General features: G+C 36.3%; 1 protein-coding gene across 4 annotated transcripts in view; it reads right to left on the bottom strand.

Moving 5' to 3' along the window:
- Positions 1 to 18,459, bottom strand: part of ABCB7 (ATP binding cassette subfamily B member 7) — a 115,567-nt gene that overhangs the window by 62,541 nt on the left and 34,567 nt on the right. For 2 of the 4 annotated variants that reach the window (XM_037989514.2, XM_073013563.1), the window contains exons 2-3: positions 6,138 to 6,215; positions 4,283 to 4,369 (exon numbers count right to left, since the gene is read on the bottom strand). In XM_037989514.2, the coding sequence (XP_037845442.2) occupies positions 4,283 to 4,369; positions 6,138 to 6,215 (165 nt within the window). Of the gene's footprint in view, positions 1 to 4,282; positions 4,370 to 6,137; positions 6,219 to 18,459 lie in introns of all 4 variants that reach the window. The other 2 variants (XM_037989513.2, XM_037989515.2) reach the window with 1 other exon arrangement.

The raw sequence follows: 18,459 nt of genomic DNA, 5'->3' as shown, positions 1-18,459 counted from the left end.
ATAGAGTCACTAAGATCTTTGAATAGTAACAAAATTTTATTTACTTTTTTTTCAAAACTGAGTTTAGAAGAAAAAGTTCAGAAATGACAGAGGGCTGTGAGAGAAGCTGAAAGCAACTGAAAACGAGGTGGCCCAAGTGAAAAAATCAGAAGAAAAAGAAACTTGACTGGTATCAGAAACACTCACTGAATACTTATTCCATTAATTAATTAATGTATGTATTTTCAAACACATGATGGGAAATTCTTATTAATATCCTAGAGGCAATACCTAATAATTGATTAAATCATCACAACTTTTGACAGATTTTAAAATATTTACTTATTTGGTATTAACATATAGCTTCATAAGCTTCATGAGGCTGGACAGGTAAGAAATAATGAAAGGAACATGTACACAATGAAATAGCACAATCATAGTATGGTGGGTCAAAAACAAATACATAAATAAATAAGTATACAAATAAAACTGGAAGTACCAAACTCAGTAGGGTGTAACTGGAAAGCCACAAATTATACTTCTTATGAATTGACAATGCTCAATTTGACAGTGTGATCTGAGGAACAGAAGCACTGCCTCATGGCCAAATGTACTACAAGTGAACAGCTATACCTAATAACGATGTAGACAAGGCATGAGAATAAAAAACCAAAACATCTGGAGCAGCTCATTTGGTAGAATTTTCAGATATTAAAGATAACCGTATATTAATAAATTGAATAAATGTTCTGTTTCTCAGGTGGGTAAGTTTCTATTTCTTGCCAGGAAAGGTCAAGCACTGAAGCAACAGCCTATTTTTCTACCTGCAGCTCATTCTTTTCAAGGGAGTGAGGCCCAGTGGCCCTTGATAAGAAAATGAAGAGTAAGAAAAAAAATGATCTTTTGATAAAGGTAGAAGAATCACCTTTTCCTTAGCTGATAAGGAATTTCTCCAAGAATTCTGGTTTTACAGACATTCCTAAATTCTAATAGCAAGAAATGTAATACCTCATAGAATCAAGGGACTGATTCTGAAAGAAACTACTTGGGGACAAAACTTGTAGTGAGGAACTAAAAAACTTAAAAAAAAATTGGAATGTTGTTTTGTAAAAATATGAGCTATAGGCTGAATGTTTTCTCCCTAAAAAACCAATCTAGAAGAAAATTTGAAAGTGTCCATAATTTCAGGGATAAGTCAACTATCCAGAGAAAAGAACTCCCCTCAACCCAACAACTGCAATAAAAGGAACAAACCACTTCAATACTATTAAGGATAACAATGGATTTATAAAAAGATGGTCAAAAACTAGCGAGTTCAGTCGATGTCTAAAAAATCCAGAGTGTAACTGGAAAATTTTTCTTGTGTTGTTGGAGATACATATATAGTGAATTTGGGATAAGAGAAGAAAATATGTATGAGTTGTCAGGAAAGGCTTTACAATTTTTGTTACATTATACTTCAGGGTTTGTTTTCCGAGCTTTGCTGGTCTGAAACTTCAATGAAGAACTTATTCAGTGGTGATTAGACCCTTTCCTTAAATGGATTATGCTACATATTAGATGGATTTGTATTTGACAGTCCATTTAATAATTTACAATTAAAAGAACTACCCGCCAGACTGATATTCAAGTTGGCCAGTCAATGAATTTTCTATCCCAAAGGAAAGACAATTTTAGAAATCAAATGAAGATCATAAGGCTACTTGATTATGTATGAAATCAGAGCTAGAATTCAGCTGCACCATGTCATCCAGGTATGCTTGGCCACTGGTCTAATGTGTCCACTCATTTTAACAAGCCTCTTCCCAATCTTCCAATTTTTAGTCCTCCAAGTTACTCCAAGTTTTAATACCAATTTTTAATATTCCAAGTTACTGTTTCACTTCTTCTGATTACATCAAGCTCTCCAATTGCTTAAGTGAAAATTTCTCTTTAAAAACTACCAGCTTCTGACTCTGTCCAATCAAGAAGAATGTGTTTCTAACATAAAAAAAGAGTACGTCAAGCAAAATCTCAGAAAGAATCCTTTCATTAAGGTCTCCATTATCTGTGTCCTTATTAAGAGTACATGGCTAACTAAATTTACTAGCAGATGCCTCTTCAAAGCAGCATATAAATAAAAATTTAAATGCAGGAATAAAGCTCCAAAATCCTTTAAAAATCTGGGGATTCTATTATAAAACAATTTCTTAATACATCTACTTTAAAAACAGGAGTTTTCAAATACTGAAATTGCCACTCCTTTTTCACAAACCCTTTATGATCCCATGCTATATAAATGAATGATTTAAATAACTTCCAAGCAGCATTATTAATACTGATTGTTAGTTGTTAAGAACACACATATGAATAAAAAGTGAAGCAAAGCTGGGTTTGGTGGTGCACACTTGTAGTCCCAGCTACTCAGGGAGGCTGAGGTGGGAGGATCGCTTGAGCCCAGGAGTTCGAGAGCAGTTTGGGCAACATAGAGAGATCCCTTCTCTATAAACAAGCACACAAAAAGTAAAGCACTACAGATTTCAGTTGGTTATGAGGTCAAATCTATTATTTGTCACAGTGATAAAACTTCTACATGGCAGTTTAGATATTCTGCCATGTTGTTAAGTTTCTAGACAGCAGAGATTTTGTCTTGTATATCTCCAGTACTTAACACAGAGTTTAGTACAAAGAAGGTATTCAATATATACTTTTTAAATAAATGGATTAGGGTAGAGGACAGGACTTACAATCTCACATTATAACAACCGCAGCTAATATTTATTGAGCACTTACTATGTGTCAAGCACTATTTAAGAGCTTTAACATGGTGTGAGGAGTTCACTCATTTAAATCCCCTTCAAAATTATCACCCTCATTTTACAGATGAAGAAACTGAAGCATACGGAGATTAAGTAACTAGCTCAAGGTCATTCTACTAGCAAGTGATGGAGCCACAATTCAAATCCAGGCAGTCTGGCTCCAGAGCTCAAGCTCTTAACTACGACTCCATACTATTTCTTTTCTGACATGGTCTCCAAGTTATATGATTCTATGATTCCATTTAGATAAAAAGGCTAAACTAATACAAAGATGGCAAGGGAAAACAAAGGACTACAGACTAAAGTATTACAATGAGTGTTGCTTTATTTTACTGGAGCAGAAAGAAACTGCCTTGAAGTTTATAGTGCTTGAGCCTAAAAGAAGTAGCTGCTTCTCTTTATTAAGTCAACTTATTTTTGGTTGTGTTTAGAATATTATTAGCAACTATCCTTAAGAGGCCTTGGTGACAGATGATCCTGAAAACTGGCAAATATCATACCAAAAACTAATGCACGGATAAACAAATCTTACTATTTGGGTTAACTTTTTAAAATTTTATTTTACAATATTTTGCTGTTTTAAAAATCAGCTATAAAGGATAATAATGTTCAAAAATGGGACAGAAACATGAATGTGAAGTGTTTTGAGTTCCTTGAAAGAACTGTACTAGGAAACAAAGAAGAATGGAAAAAAGCACTGAAAACTGTTTCCTGCCAATCACTTCCTATCAAAAAAATAACTAACATTTACTTCTCTCTCTACAATTTAAAGAGTACTGTTACATAAAATTTGTTCACTTGACCACCAACCCTGAAAATATCATTTCTACTTAGAAATAACATGCATATACTGATTGGGTCAAGCCGGAGGAAGAAAATAAAGGCAAGCTCAGAGAAAAAGGGCCAGATGTAATACTGTGTAACAGTATTCCAGTGACATTTTTCACTTACTGAGAAAAAATATATAGTGCAAGTCTTTCTATTTCAACAGCCCTACTGCTTAGCATGGCTGTATAACGATAATAATAATGATAAAGAATATGGATAACTAGGTGGATCAGGTAGATAGAGGATTTACCATGAAACTAGGGGGTATTTTAGGATTTCTCTAAGTGTATAGAAGGGGAAACATTAACCCTGAAGCACGCGCGCGCGCACACACAAACACATACACACACAAAATTGTTTTTTAGGTGCTAAATCTAATTCGCCTACTTATACTTATTATAAGGCTAGATTACATAACAACCTCAACTGATGCTATTTTAAAGAACTAAAACATTTAGGTGGACAAATAACTTTTCTTTTTTAGTCAATCTTAAATCTTTAAGTCTGAGAAAATATCATCTATAAACTATGGTCAATGAATATGATTTTTTTCATTAGAGAACATGCAATTAGATGAGTCAATCAAAATATTCTAGAATATTATAATCTTAAATACATATATCTTCTGTGCAAGGACAATCATTAAGAATTTCCAGTTATTTCTTACAGGCTCTTACCCCTTCTTTTGGGTCTGTGTGGAGTCCTCCTCCTGCATGACCATGCCAACATGTCCTCTTTTCTATCAGTGGCCATACCTGGAGAGCCTAATTAAAGATGATACCAAGCAGTCCATTAGCTATTACAGAATTTCAGATGTTTCAAAACCTGGCTTAAACAGTCTAATCTAATGAATGTTTCCAAAACAAATTCACAGGTATAGTATTTAGTCTGGCATAGTAAAGCAAAACACCTCCACAATTAACTTATAGCTAAATTTATATAAAAAATATTAAGATAGAACAAACTCAGTGAAGTCACTTTCTCTAAATAGCTTTTGAAACTGACGTTTAAAGGATTTAACCTGTTTTACACTTCTACTTGACTTACACTGGCTTTCCCAGTGTCATTCACTACTATAGTGCTGATAATCTCTTATTTCATTATTGGTAAGCAAGTATAATACACAGTTAATTTATATCTCACTTGCTTTCCTTGTCTGTACATTTCTGTTTTATAATTAATACAGTTGATTTTAAACAACTGATTCTTTTTCTTGTTGTATTGGCTCATACATACATTTAGAAACAAGTTATTTTTTAATATCTCATAGTCTGTCTTATGCCTATATTGTAGTCATTTGCATACACTGTTTTGCCTTTCTTATTATGTGATAAATTTCTGAAGATCAGAGACAGTGTCTTTTATCTTTGTTATCTCTCATGGAACATACCACAGTATCTCACACATGGGCAAGGTAAGTTTCAATACCTGTTGGATTAGATGATTTTTCAGTAGCTATAATAATCAATAATTAATGAACAAAGGCACAGTTCTTTACAAACACAAATGTGTACCAATATCATACATAGCATAACAATATAAGCTCTGGGCCAAGCTATGAAAATGGAATTACAAAAAGCAAAAAGTGCCTTCTTGTTCTCACCAGTTGAGATAGAAAAAGTAATTGCCATAAACAGGATATTGATTTTTGGATCAATAATCTCAAAGCACTTTGTAAAGGAAAACATCAAAAGGTAATTCTTAGTCTGACAATATCTCTCTGTGCCATTTTTTCCTCTAAAAGATTGAGCAACAAGTTTTATCAAGGGGTCTGGTGAATACCACACAAGATAGTGAGGCCTTCAACAAAACAAAAGACTAAAATAGAAGTAAACTTAGTGGTGTCATAGACAATAAGAAGACTAAGCACATTTTCCCCTCAACACTTTAATAATGGAAAATATAATTCATTTCTACAGCCTCTGCATAAATTAGAACAATGCCTTATACCTTAATGGCAAATAATTATTAATCATAAAGAAAAAATAAACAAAATACCCAGAATTTAGACTGTCTTCTAATTTTCTAGTCTTTTCTATCATGGAGATTTATGGGTCTCAATTCAAAGCACTGGGAATTTTTAAAGATGTCTTTCCCTTATATTAGCAATGAAAAATAACCTCATTGACATGTGAACTCAGCACTACCTACCTCATGGGCTCTAATAAGCTTAGAATCCCTTGATATTACTACTATCTGAACATTGGTAACATCAAAAAACATACATATCAGATATAAATTAACAGGATAAATTTAAGTGTCAACAAGTTGCTATTACATTTATAAAAGCTTTCTGAAAATATTACTCTAGTTGGCACTGATTCAAGAGATTCGGATAGAATTTTCCAGGGATAGAAAACATCAAGACTTCCTCCGTATTTCCAGAAGCAGAAACATAAATTCTTATTCATCTTGCCAGCATTTAGAAAAACACAAAAAGGGAGATGTAAAATATGTAGTATACATTGGGAAATGCTCCAAGGGCTTACAGGTTTTTCCTAGCTATATATAGATGTGTTTGCTCAATCTTACCTTTGCAGCATCTAAGAACTGTCTTGAATTGCCTTTTCCCAATCTCTGCCATGTGATACTTTTTAATGACTCTGGGATCTGCTGACAAGGAAAAAAAAGTAGGGGGAAGTTTCAGAGTGGACACTTAATATTCAAAGATTATTTCCTTTGTTCACAAACATACATAAAATTAAAACCACAGCCAATACTGGAGAGATGATTATGCTTTTAATGTATGCCTAAAAAGACAAAAAACAGGCTGGGCCTGGTGGCTCATGCCTATAATCCCAGCACTTTGGGAGGCCGAGGCAGGCAGATGATGAGGTCTGGAGATCGAGACAATCCTGGCCAACATGGTGAAACCCTGTCTCTACTAAAAATATAAAAATTAGCTGGGCATGGTGGTGCGCACCTGTAGTCCCAGCCACTCAGGAGGCTGAAGCAGGAGAATCGCTTGAACCCAGGAAGGGTGGAGGTTGCAGTGAGCCGAGATCACGCCACTGCACTCCAGCCTGGCAACAAGAGCAAGACTCTGTCTCAAAAAAAAAAAAAACAAAAAACAAAAACAAAAACAAAAAAACAAAAAAACAAAACAAAACAAAAAAGACAAAAATAAAATTTGTGGTCCAGGTATGGAAGTAAATTGTATTTACTCATTATAAATGTCAAATTGTACTTTCTTTTCATCCCCTTTCTTTCTGGTTTCTGTCTGTTTCTTTTCTTTTTTCTTTTTTTTTGGTCTTCCCTTCTTAAATCCCCTAAAGTCTTCAACCCAATTTTTCTTAAATGGCTTTTATGTTCTTTTCAAATACTCTTTTGTTTTAACTCTCTTTACTGCATTTCATTATGCTCCACATCTTGTTTCTGTGCCGTCTTTAGTCTTAATCTGAATGCTAAATTTATATACTAGTCACAAGATCAGTTTTGACAAATGATTCTATGTAACCAGATGATGGACTCTGTAAGCCAATAGGAAAACGCTGCTAAGTCTCCCAACCAACTGAATGGCCCCCCTCTTGGCCAAGGGGACCCCAAAGAAACCTGGAAGTCTAGTTCAGGCCATGATGCTGGTTGAGGGGGTGGAATTGGACATGCCTCAATATACCCTCTTCCCTTTGGAGTTCAGAAACAACTGGCCAGTATTAACATTAAAACAGCGATCTTAAGACTGACAAAGCAGAATTTGTGACAATGAGATGCCAAATTCCAACCCGACTGCTATAGTATCATATGACAGATTAACAGGCCCTGAAGGAAATCGAAATATTTTATCCCAAAATAAATTTCTTTGACATATTCTGAAATGGCCCTACAAATCTGTCTCTTGTGGCGGAAATTTGCATTCCATAGAGACTCTCCTTCCCTTACTAAGTCTTTTCTGGAAAGTCTGACACCTTTTAAGGTCTGATAAGAGACATTCACCATCTTTTATCTCTGAAGCTTGTGACCTGAAAGCTTCATCTACATGAGAAGAACCTTGGATTCCACAAGCCCCTGTTCAAACTCAAGCATTTCTTTATGCTGAATTCAACTCTTCAGGCAGGGCTTAACTCTTTCAACCTATGACCTGGAAGTGGCACCACCCCCCTGCCGCCTGCCCCCATTGTATAAACACAAGCTATAACCAAACCAACTTGGACATATGTTCTCAGGACCTCCTGAGGCTGTGTCATATGCCATAGTCCTTAACCTTAGCAAAATAAACCTGTAAATTGAGACCTGTCTCAGATAATCTTCAGTTTGCAACTCCAATCAAAGTTTCCTTGAGGCCATTTTTTCCTCGGTAACGTTTCAAAAGTGGAGCTGAAAGAAGGCAGAAGAATCTCTCCATGTGAAATACCACACAGACATCTGCAAAATGGACAGACACCTTTTTGAAATCTACCATCAATTTAGTGAGGAAAAAATTTGCTTCTCAGGTCAAGTCTCTCCCAAAGTATCAGGCATTTGAACCAGAGCAACTCCATCTTGACTAGCGGCTTAGTAAAATAAGGCTGAGATGTGCTGGGCTACATTTCCAGATGGTTAAGGCATTCTAAGTCACAGGATGAGCTACGAGGTCAGCACAAAATACAGGTCATAAAGACCTGGCTGATAAAACAGGTTGTAGTAAAGAAGCTGGCTAAAACCCACCAAAACCAAGATAGCGACAAGAGTAATCTTGCGTCGTCCTCACTAGTACACTCCCACCAGCACCATGACAGTTTACAAATACCATGGTGACATCAGGAAGTTACCCTATATGGTCTAAAAAAGGGAGGCAAGAATAATCCACCTTGATTATGTGCTTGCTTAGCACATAATCAAGAAATAACCATAAAAATCTGCTCTGCCTACAGAGTAGCCATTCTTTTATTCCCTTACTTTCTTAATAAACTTGCTTTCCCTTTTCTCTAAGGACTTACCCTGAATTCTTTCTTGCATGAGATCTAAGAACCCTCTCTTGGGGTCTAGATCGGGACCCCTTTCCAATAACATCTTTGTGGCAACCACAGAACAGACAATACTGAGGAAACCCCCAACCTAAAGGCTAACTTTGGGTAAGTGGTGAGGTCCAGCAGTATCTCTCTAGAGATCACCGAAGGGACTATACTAAAGAGACCCCTGACCCAAAGGAAAGTCACCAGCGCACACCAATTGGTTGACTTTGGGTAGGTCGGGTGCATATACGCAAGTAAAGAATGGGATTGGTTAGATGCCCAACTTAGGGGTGTTAGAGCTTCTCCTAAGACAGACAGGGTTAAAGGTTCCTCTCAATAAAAGGCTGATCTTGGGTTCGAGGCCCAACTTAGGAAGGTTAGGGTCCTTCCTAAGATTTAGGGTGTTAGAGGCCCCTCTTAGTAAAGTCCCTCTCAGCTGAGAATAGGTTCGGCACTATGGGATGTTAACCACAATTCTCTTTGGATTAATCTGTTTTGCGCTTTTTGCTGATGGCTATGGATGACAGTATTAGGTATGTATAGGACCATGGGATATGGGGACATTTTGAGAGCTGATGGGACTGCTGGAAAAAATCCCTTCACTACTGACAAGCGGCCACCTGAACTCTTCAGTGTCGCTGCAATGGGTAGGTCTTTCTCTGGCCTCCCTGAGCTCTTTGCCTTCCCCTCCCAATATAGGCAATACTTTTCTCCCTTTCCTTTCCTTTCTCTCTCTGTGCGAACTGGTTGAATGAATAGTAAAAATCACTGTTTAGCTCCTCTGTAAAATTTTGATTAATTGGAAAAAGGATTTGTGAAGCTAGTCTTAAGCTGTAGTGAATCTGTTATACTTTGTGCTATAAATTTGTCTTTCTGTATCATTCTGTCATAAAGAGGAGTACCTTAAGATAGAACATGGGCTTAGGATCCCATAAACTTACTGTTCAAGACAGCCCAGAAAACTCGTCAGTCACATCCTTGGGAGCTTGACCTTGTAACCACGTGGCAGTGCTTTCTTTTGGTCTCTGCCAACACAATGGCAGCCAGGGTGCAGGATTCAATTCCTGGCTTAAGGAATGACCACTTTGTGTTATCTGTGTGCCTTTCTTGAATTTTTCCTTTCTCTGAGCACCTGTGAAGTTACTTTTGGTAAAGTTCAAAAGCCAGAAATATCAGCCAGCTAAAGTCTGGTAATAAGAAATTTAAAAGGCCTTTTTTTTAAAAAAAAAAAAAAAAAAAAAAAAAAGGGGCACTATGGTTAAAAGTCAGCTTAATTAAAAGCAGATATTCAAGTTCTAACAGCCTGGGACTCCTTAGGAAAAAAGAGGAAGCGCCACAGATACCATTTGGAAATAAACCTCTGTTTTCCTCATGAAACTTCAGGAATAAAAAGTAGATAGATTCCTCTCAAAATCTAAGGCTCTGTTCTATTTTGTATTCCATTATCTGACATTTTTTACTTTTGGGGGGGTAACAGAAACTAATTTGTATTATGAGAGAACTTTGGTGTGTAATAACTAAATAGGAAATATACTTTTGGGGACAGCTAATGGCAGTTATGGGGAAATACTCAGCTCTGCAGGTTTGGATCAGAGAAGCATGCTCTTAGCCACCTAGGAAGTATGGAGATGTCCCCACCCCACATTGAGAGATTAACACTCCCATCAGAGCTGATTCCCTCTTTTTGGGATCCAGAATCTGGTATAAAAATGGGACCCTTAATTTCTGGAGATCTGTTTTGCCTTCCAGCTGTGCCTGCTTATTAGGCCCTAGAAACTTCAGGCTTTAAAGAGAAACTTAAAAACCAGCAAATGAAGAACCTTACAGCTACAGGACCTTCTGTCTCTCTGGATATTTATATATGTTGTGTGCATGATGCTTATATCTAAAAGACCTTTGATTAATTGGTTTGATTATAACAAGAGTTTAGATCAAACATTTTATCAGAAAAGTAAAAATTGTAATGACTTTTAGTTCACATGACTTAAGTAATCTTTGGGAAATAGAAACAGTTTTACATCCAAGGTATGTAAAGAAAGTGAAATGAGTTTTTGGTAAAAGATTACAAGAAGGCATGGAAATATGGATTTTTCTGCCTAGATTAAAGGGTTAAAGGATTGTTTTAAGTTAGGATAAAGCTGAAAGTCTGAGCAAGTTGTGGAAGGTTTGTGAAAAATTAATCCTGTAAAAAAAATTACGTGTGTGACATATTGGCTAAAGTTAAAGGGGGTATTATTCGGTTTTTCCGTAAATTGAACACTGGAATAAAAGCACAACAGGTTTTTCTTAGAGCACTTATCTACTGTTTAACAAAAATTGTTGTAAAGGGTTATAAAAGGTTTATGAGAATCTTACCTTATCGTCAAACATTAAAATTGGGTAGATATGTCTATAAGGTTTTGTTAGGAATTGGGTTTGACATCAATAATGCACAAATGCAATGGTGAAATTTGGCTCATTTAGTATAAAAATCATACAGGAAGCATTGTCAAATATGAAATGGTATTTGACTTTCTTTGGGCTCTATTTATATAAATATGTTACTAGTATCTGTTCCAAAATTATGAAAAACTCCTATAATCCTGATATAACTTTGTGTATATTATTAATAGTTATAATTATTATGTACAATTGTATGCCACAGAAGTAACCAAAACTTCCTTGAATAGTGGCTGTCCTAGGACTTTTTAATATACACAACAAGACAATTGTTGTCTTGTTCTGATCCTCTTCAAAAGGTGGTATATAGTCAGCTATAGGACTTTGACAGGTGTTTCTAAATGCAGGTGTCTGATAACTTTGGAGATTATGAAATTAGAATAGAGAAAAAAAACTTTTAGGACTCTCATGGAGAGCTAAAATGTTGACGAATATCAAACAGAATAGGAGTTAATTGAATGTATTGAACTAATACAAGACTGAAGTAATCTTTTTTACTTTGCTTAAAATGTTGCTGATCCTTTGTTTTATTTTTCAGAGTCCAGAAAACTTTTAAGCTATTTACAGCTTGTAGCAATTGAGTAAAATATACTCCTGTAAACAAAATTTGGAGCCTATATGTTTCTCTCTACCCGATTTCTCTAAAATTTGGAAAATATTTGTGAGTATTCTTAATTTATGGAAATATAGTAATTTGCATAAGTGCAATAAGAAACTGTTTTCTTGGGTGGGCATGGTGGCTCATGACTGTAATCCCAGCACTTTGGGAGGCCAAGGCAGGCGGATCACTTGAGGTCAGGAGTTCGATACCAGCCTGGCTAATGGTGAAACCCTGTTTCTACTAAAAATACAATAATTAGCCGGGTGTGGTGGCGGGTGCCTATAATCCCAGCTACTCAGGAGGCTGAGGCAGGAGAATCACTTGAACCTGGGAGGTGGAGGTTGCCGAGATCACGCTACTGCACTCCAGCCTGGGTGACAGAGCGAGACTCCGTCTCAAAAATGAATAAATAATAAATAAAAATAAATAAACTGTTTTCTTTTGCAACAGGACACAATTGGAGAAACTGGCTATTTTACCAAGGCTTTGACTGGAATGGCATGCTTTCCTTTAAGGAATCTAACTTGACTTATAGAGTCAATAAAAGCCCCTTGGGAAAACTGGCCTCATACCTTGTCTACATAGTTCCTGTGCAGGGTTCCTAAACTATGGTAAGCAAAGAATGTCGCTTTCTAACAGGTCCAGGAGCCCCAAATTATCTTGGGTCCTCGAAAGGAATTTAATCAACTGATAGGGATTTGAGGGTACTAACCCATGACTGGGCTCGGCTTTAAAAAAAAGTCTTATCTAAGATTCCTTATGAAGCAGAGTTCCATCAAAGCCAATTGAAAAAGCCTATGTAGGCTGGGCATGGTGACTCACACCTGTAATCCCAGCACTTTGGGAGGCTGAGGCAGGCGGATCACTTGAGGTCAGGAGTTTGAGACCAGTCTGCCCAACATGGCAAAACCCCATCTCTCATAAAAATACAAAAATTAGCCAGGTAAGGTGGCATGCACCTGTAATCCCAGCTACTCCGGTGGGTGAGGCAGAAGAATCACTGGAACTCAGGAGGCGGAGGTTGCAATGAGCCAAGATCATGCCACTGCACTCCAGTCTAGGCAACAGAGCAAGACTCTGTCTCAAAAAAAAAAAAAAAAAAAAAAGCCTACGTTAAAAAAAAAAAATTATTCTTGTTGAACTTTATACAAATAATCAGGCCAAGCATAATAAAGTAAATCAGTCTTACCATGATTTATCTTTAGTAAAAATTGGAGACTGGAGAGAGAAAAAATTATGTTTCAAGAACTATGCTACACTTGTTGTTATATTCTAGTCTCAACAATCGTTTTAGAGGTTTTTCTGCAATTTAGACTGACTGCTTGTTCCTGTGAGCCAACCAGTGATCTCTGGCTGCTGCTCAGAAGAAACAAGAAGGATGGGTATTGTAAAAATCAAGATCAGTATTCTATTCTGGACACACTGGAATCAGCAACCCCATATCAGCTTGGTTCCAAGAGTTGCACAGTTCATTGAAAGCCTTCTAATTTAGTTTACTTGGGATAATTTTGCTTATTTTGCTTTACTGTTGTGGAATATATTGTTGTTGCACTCTTTGTGCAGGAATGCAGAATAAGTTTACTCAGTCTTAAACACTTATTAATCTTCCAGATATTACCTTTTGTCAGAACTCAAGAGTTATGAATGGCCCTCAACATATTGATGCTTTCTGACTGAGCTCCTCTCTACCCTGAATATAAGAGACCCTCACAGTTAGGCAGGAAGATCATCGCCCCTATTCAGCCTGAAGAAATTGCAGAAAATGGATCTTCATCCTTCTGCAACCCTTAGGATTAAGGGTTCTCTTATAAAAGGGAGGGGGGAACTGTCAGAGGCATTTGAACCAGAGCAACTCCATCTTGAGTAGGGGCTTGGTAAAATAAGGCAGAGACCTGGTGGGCTACACTCCCAGACAGTTAAGGTATTCTAAGTCACAGGATGAGACAGGAGGTCAGCACAAGATATAGGTCATAAAGACATAGAAGATAAAACAGTTTGCAGTAAAGAAGCCAGCTAAAATCCACCAAAATCAACATGGCAACAAAAGTAACCTCTGGTCACCCTCACTGCTACACACCCACCAGCGCCATGACAGTTTACAAATGCCGTGGCAACATCAGGAAGTTACTCGTATGGTCTAAAAGGGGAGGTGAGAATAATCCATCCCTTGTTTAGCATATAATCAAGAAATAACCATTAAAATGGGCGAGCAGCAGCTCATACTGCTGCCCCGCCTATAGAATAGCCATTCTTTTATTCCTTTACTTTCTTAATAAACTTGCTTTCCCTTTTCTCTAAGGATGGGCCCCATATTCTTTCTTGCGTGAGATCCAAGAACCCTCTCTTGGGGTCTGGATCAGGACCCCTTTCCAGTAACAAAAGGGCAAGTAATACTTAAGCTTCCCCTAAGCCATAAGTGGGTTGTACAGCTGGAATAATGTGTCAACATAAAAAAAAAAAAAAAATCAATGTTGTATACTGCAAAATACCAAAAACCAAATCAACCCAAAACCAATATCTATACACAAAAAAGTAACCAAATTATTGATAAAATCTGCTCGTTTTCCAAAGTGCAATAAACAGTAGCTGATTTCTGCTTATATGTTTTTGTTTTGTTTTGTTTTTTTGAGACGGAGTCTCGCTAAACCCAAGCTTTCACACCATACCATGGATTCTCCAATCTCTTCACCACAATAACCAAGCCATGCACTGTCAAAGATGCCCTTCCAGGACTTAACTCCACCACATTGTCCTCACTGCTTTTCTCCATATTCGGAAGTTCTAACAAGCTTTACTCCCCCATTTTCACGTTTTTCACCAGCCCCTAGTTCAAGTAACTGCACATCAAAGCAAGAATCTTGCCCATGTTTGCACATGCAAATGCAATTTAACCTTTGCCTTTCACAACTTGCCTAGTTATCTCAAATAAGTGACTATTTTCTTTCTTCTCTCTCAAAACCATGCCTATATATGGCTGCTAAGTAAAAGATAAATATTGGTAATACCCTTAAATTAACAGCAAAATCATATATTCTGAAGTCATATTGTGCAAAATAAAGACAACGTGCATCAAATCTAAGCTCTTAAAAGTACCCATGAAACCCCTTTAGAATTTCTAGCTATCTCTTTATCCATCTCTAATCAAATCATGTTTTCCCTTAAGCATGGGTATTCAAGGTAAATATTTGTTTAAATTTAACTTTATTTTTTCCCAAGGGTAAAGCAATGTCCTAGATCAATGTAAACAATTTTTAATGTTCATATTCAAACTGAACTTCTGGTACTAAAAAAGCATTGTTAAAACTATTAAATATTTCGGGTATATAAAAAGATCAGAAAACAATATAATAAGCACATATGTATTCACTACCCAGCCTAAGACGTAACGGTAAAAAGAGAGTCCTCCAAATATTCCTCTATAATGTCATCTCCTTCCTGTTCCCCAGAGATAAGCAGCACTGATGATTTAAAACATCCTTCACTGCAAAGGTAAAAATCCCCATCACATAATGGGATCACACCCTTTGGGGGCTAGTCCTGAAATCTTATTGTTATTTATAATATCCTTCTTATGGAAAAATGCTCTGCGTTCTAAGCAATAGACTTATAACCATTTCTGAAACATGATTTATTTTGTAAATTAGAGACTCTACTTTTAAAACCTCCAGGGAAGGTTTTACAGCAAAATATCTTCCATTTATACACTGAGGAAGGCAACAGAAAAAAACAAAATTAATTTTGTGAAACTTGATTTGAAAATTAGAGGGTTGGATTAGATACCCTCTAAGGTCCATTCCAACTCTGAAATTCCACAATTTTTATGGAATGAAATGAAAAGGGTGCTGTTATTAATTGAATTTTTAAAAACTTAGCTAAGTAGATAATTTATTTCTTCAACAAATCTAGCATCCGAATTTATTTACAACACCATCCATCCAAAGACATACACAACAATAAACCATATATTACCGAAGATAATAGACATAACTAACATGAAGAGATGCCAAAAAAAAATCCAGTATACCGAAAATGACAATCTGCCAGTTCACTTTACGTGGCAGGTAAGTTAAAATGTTTACACTGTAGAATCATGTTTATCTCACTTAAAAATAAAAAAAAAAGAAATTCTGGAAGAATCTAAAAGTTAAGGAATCTGTGACCTCCAAGCACAAAGGACCCACTAATCGTTAAACATATTAATCCTCAATAGACAGTTGCATGGACATAATGCTTTGACTGTGTAAACATTCAATAAATAATTATAAAATATCAACATTAAAACCATCAATCTAGCAGACAGAACAGCTTCCATGTAAATGAGGCCAAGACTCAAGTGAAGAGGCTAATAAAATTGAAATCTATTCACATTACAATTGGATTCTTCCTTTATGGTAAAAATTCAATCTTTATCAAAAAAGAATCCTATTAATAAATATATTTAGTAATTTCTAATGATTGTATCCTTTTTAAAATAAAAGTTAACTTTAATAATTCAAGTTACACTCAGTGTTTACGATACTGGAAGAATTACCTAAAAATAAAAAGACTAAAAGCAATGTATAACTTGTCAACGCAACAGGGATTTTGGAGTCAGTTAAATACTCTGGATTCCTGAAGCTTCAGAAATTAAACAGTTTACAACTACATATCCATGACACATGTAATGCTTAACAGTATCAAACAGTCATGTGTGAATATTGTTATCATCTGATCATTAATCATCTGTGATTGATATTTAAAATATTTCAAATTAAGTTCCCAATACATTTTTAAAGAGAAACTGCTGTGACTTAAAACTACATTTAACCTACTTTGAAAGTGTAAGTATGACTTAAAACTCGGTTTTCTTCCGAACTGACTAGAAACTGGGGGGTAGGGGAAGGAGGACAGGAGAAGGGAGAGGGAAAGGAAGGAGCAAAGGGAAAGGAAATGGTAGACTGTCTCCAAGATTCTGTAATTACAGCTCTCAGTTGAAAGTTGAGTTATAGGCCAGGCGCAGTGGCTCAAGCTTGTAATCCCAGCACTTTGGGAGGCCGAGATGGGTGGATCACGAGGTCAGGAGATCGAGACCATCCTGGCTAACACGGTGAAACCCCATCTCTACTAAAAATACAAAAAAAATTAGCCGGGCGTGGTGGCAGGCGCCTGTAGTCCCAGCTACTCGGGAGGCTGAGGCAGGAGAATGGCGTGAACCCAGGAGGCGGAGCTTGCAGTGAGCCTAGATAGAGCCACTGCACTCCAGCCTGGGCGACAGAGCAAGACTCTGCCTCAAAAAAAAAAAAAAAAAAAGAAAGTTGAGTTATAAAGGATTTTCTTTACTGTGTTAGGTATTCAGTAAATGCTTGTTGAATGAATGAACAAATGGCAGCATAGCTTAAGGATTCTGGACAGCTTATTTCACCTGAGTCTTCATTCAACAGGCCATAAAATCATCAGGCTGATCTCTGTCATTAAAAATTAGATTACAACAGAGGTTGTTAAACTTTTCGGTAAAGGGCCAGATGGTAAAATTTTTTTATCTTTTAGAATACTTATTAACAAAGGTAAAGCTAGCTTTAAGATTACATAAAAGTATAACATATAAAAATAGCAATTATCTCATATACTCTATCCCCAGTACCCTGCATTATTCCTGTTAATAGTACTTACCATGACATACTTTCTATTTACAGTCATGTGCCATATAATGATGTTTCTGTCAACAATGGACCACATACATATATGACAGTGGTCCCATAAGATTATAATATCATACTTTTACTGTATGTTTTCTATGTTTAGATACACAAATATTTAGTATTGTGTTATAACTGCCTACAGTATTCAATACAGTCAAATTCTGTACAGGTTTGTAACCTAGGAGCAATAGGCTTTACTATGCATACTATTGGTGAGTAGTAGGCTACACCATCTAAGTCTGTGTAAGTATACTCTATGATGTTCGCACAGTAACAAAATCGCCTAAATGATGCATTTCCCGAAATGTATCCCTGTTGCTAAGTGATGACTGTATTTTTTATTGTACATATTAAGGTGTACAACATGTTTTCATATATGTACACATAGTAAAATGATGACTGCAATCAAGCGAATTAATATATCTATCTCCTCACAGTTACCTTTTTTGTGTATTGTGAGAGCACCTGAAATCTACTATCTTAGCAAATTTCCAGGATACAATACAGTATTAACTATAGTCATCAGGCTGTACATTAGCTCTCCAGATTCATTCATTCCATATAACTGCAACTTTGTAACTTTTGGCCAGCATCTCCCCATTTCCCCCAACTCCCTACCCGCTGATTTCTACTGTTCTACTCTCTGTTTCTATGTATTAAAGTTTTCTAGATTCCACAAGAGTGAGATAATGTGTATTTGTCCTTCTATGTCTGGCTCATTTCACTCAGCATAATATCTTCCAGGTTCAATCATGTTGTCACAAATGGCAGGAATTCCTTCTTTCTTAAGGTCAAATAATATTCCATTATACATATACATGTATTTATTTATTCCATTATACATATACATGTATTTCTTTATCCATTCATCCATCCACAGACGCTTCAGTTGTTTCCACATCTTGGCTGTTGTGAGTAATGCTGCAATGAACATGGGCATGCAGATATCTCTTTGATATGCCCATTTCATTTCCCTTGTGCCTATAAACAGAAGAGGAATTGCTAGATCATGTAATATTTCTATTTTTAATATTTTGAAGAATCTTTACACTTTTCCAAAATGGTTTTCTCAATGTGGAGTCCTACCAACAGTGTACAAGGGTTTCCTTTTCACCACATCCTCACCAACACTTGCTATCGCTCATCTTTTTGGCAATAGCCATCCTAATAGGTATGAAGTGATATTTCATTGTGATTTTGATTTG

The sequence above is a fragment of the Chlorocebus sabaeus genome, chromosome X (assembly GCF_047675955.1).
Source record: "Chlorocebus sabaeus isolate Y175 chromosome X, mChlSab1.0.hap1, whole genome shotgun sequence".
In the NCBI taxonomy this organism is placed as follows: Eukaryota; Metazoa; Chordata; class Mammalia; order Primates; family Cercopithecidae; genus Chlorocebus; species Chlorocebus sabaeus.
This window is presented reverse-complemented; position numbering and strand designations above follow the sequence as displayed.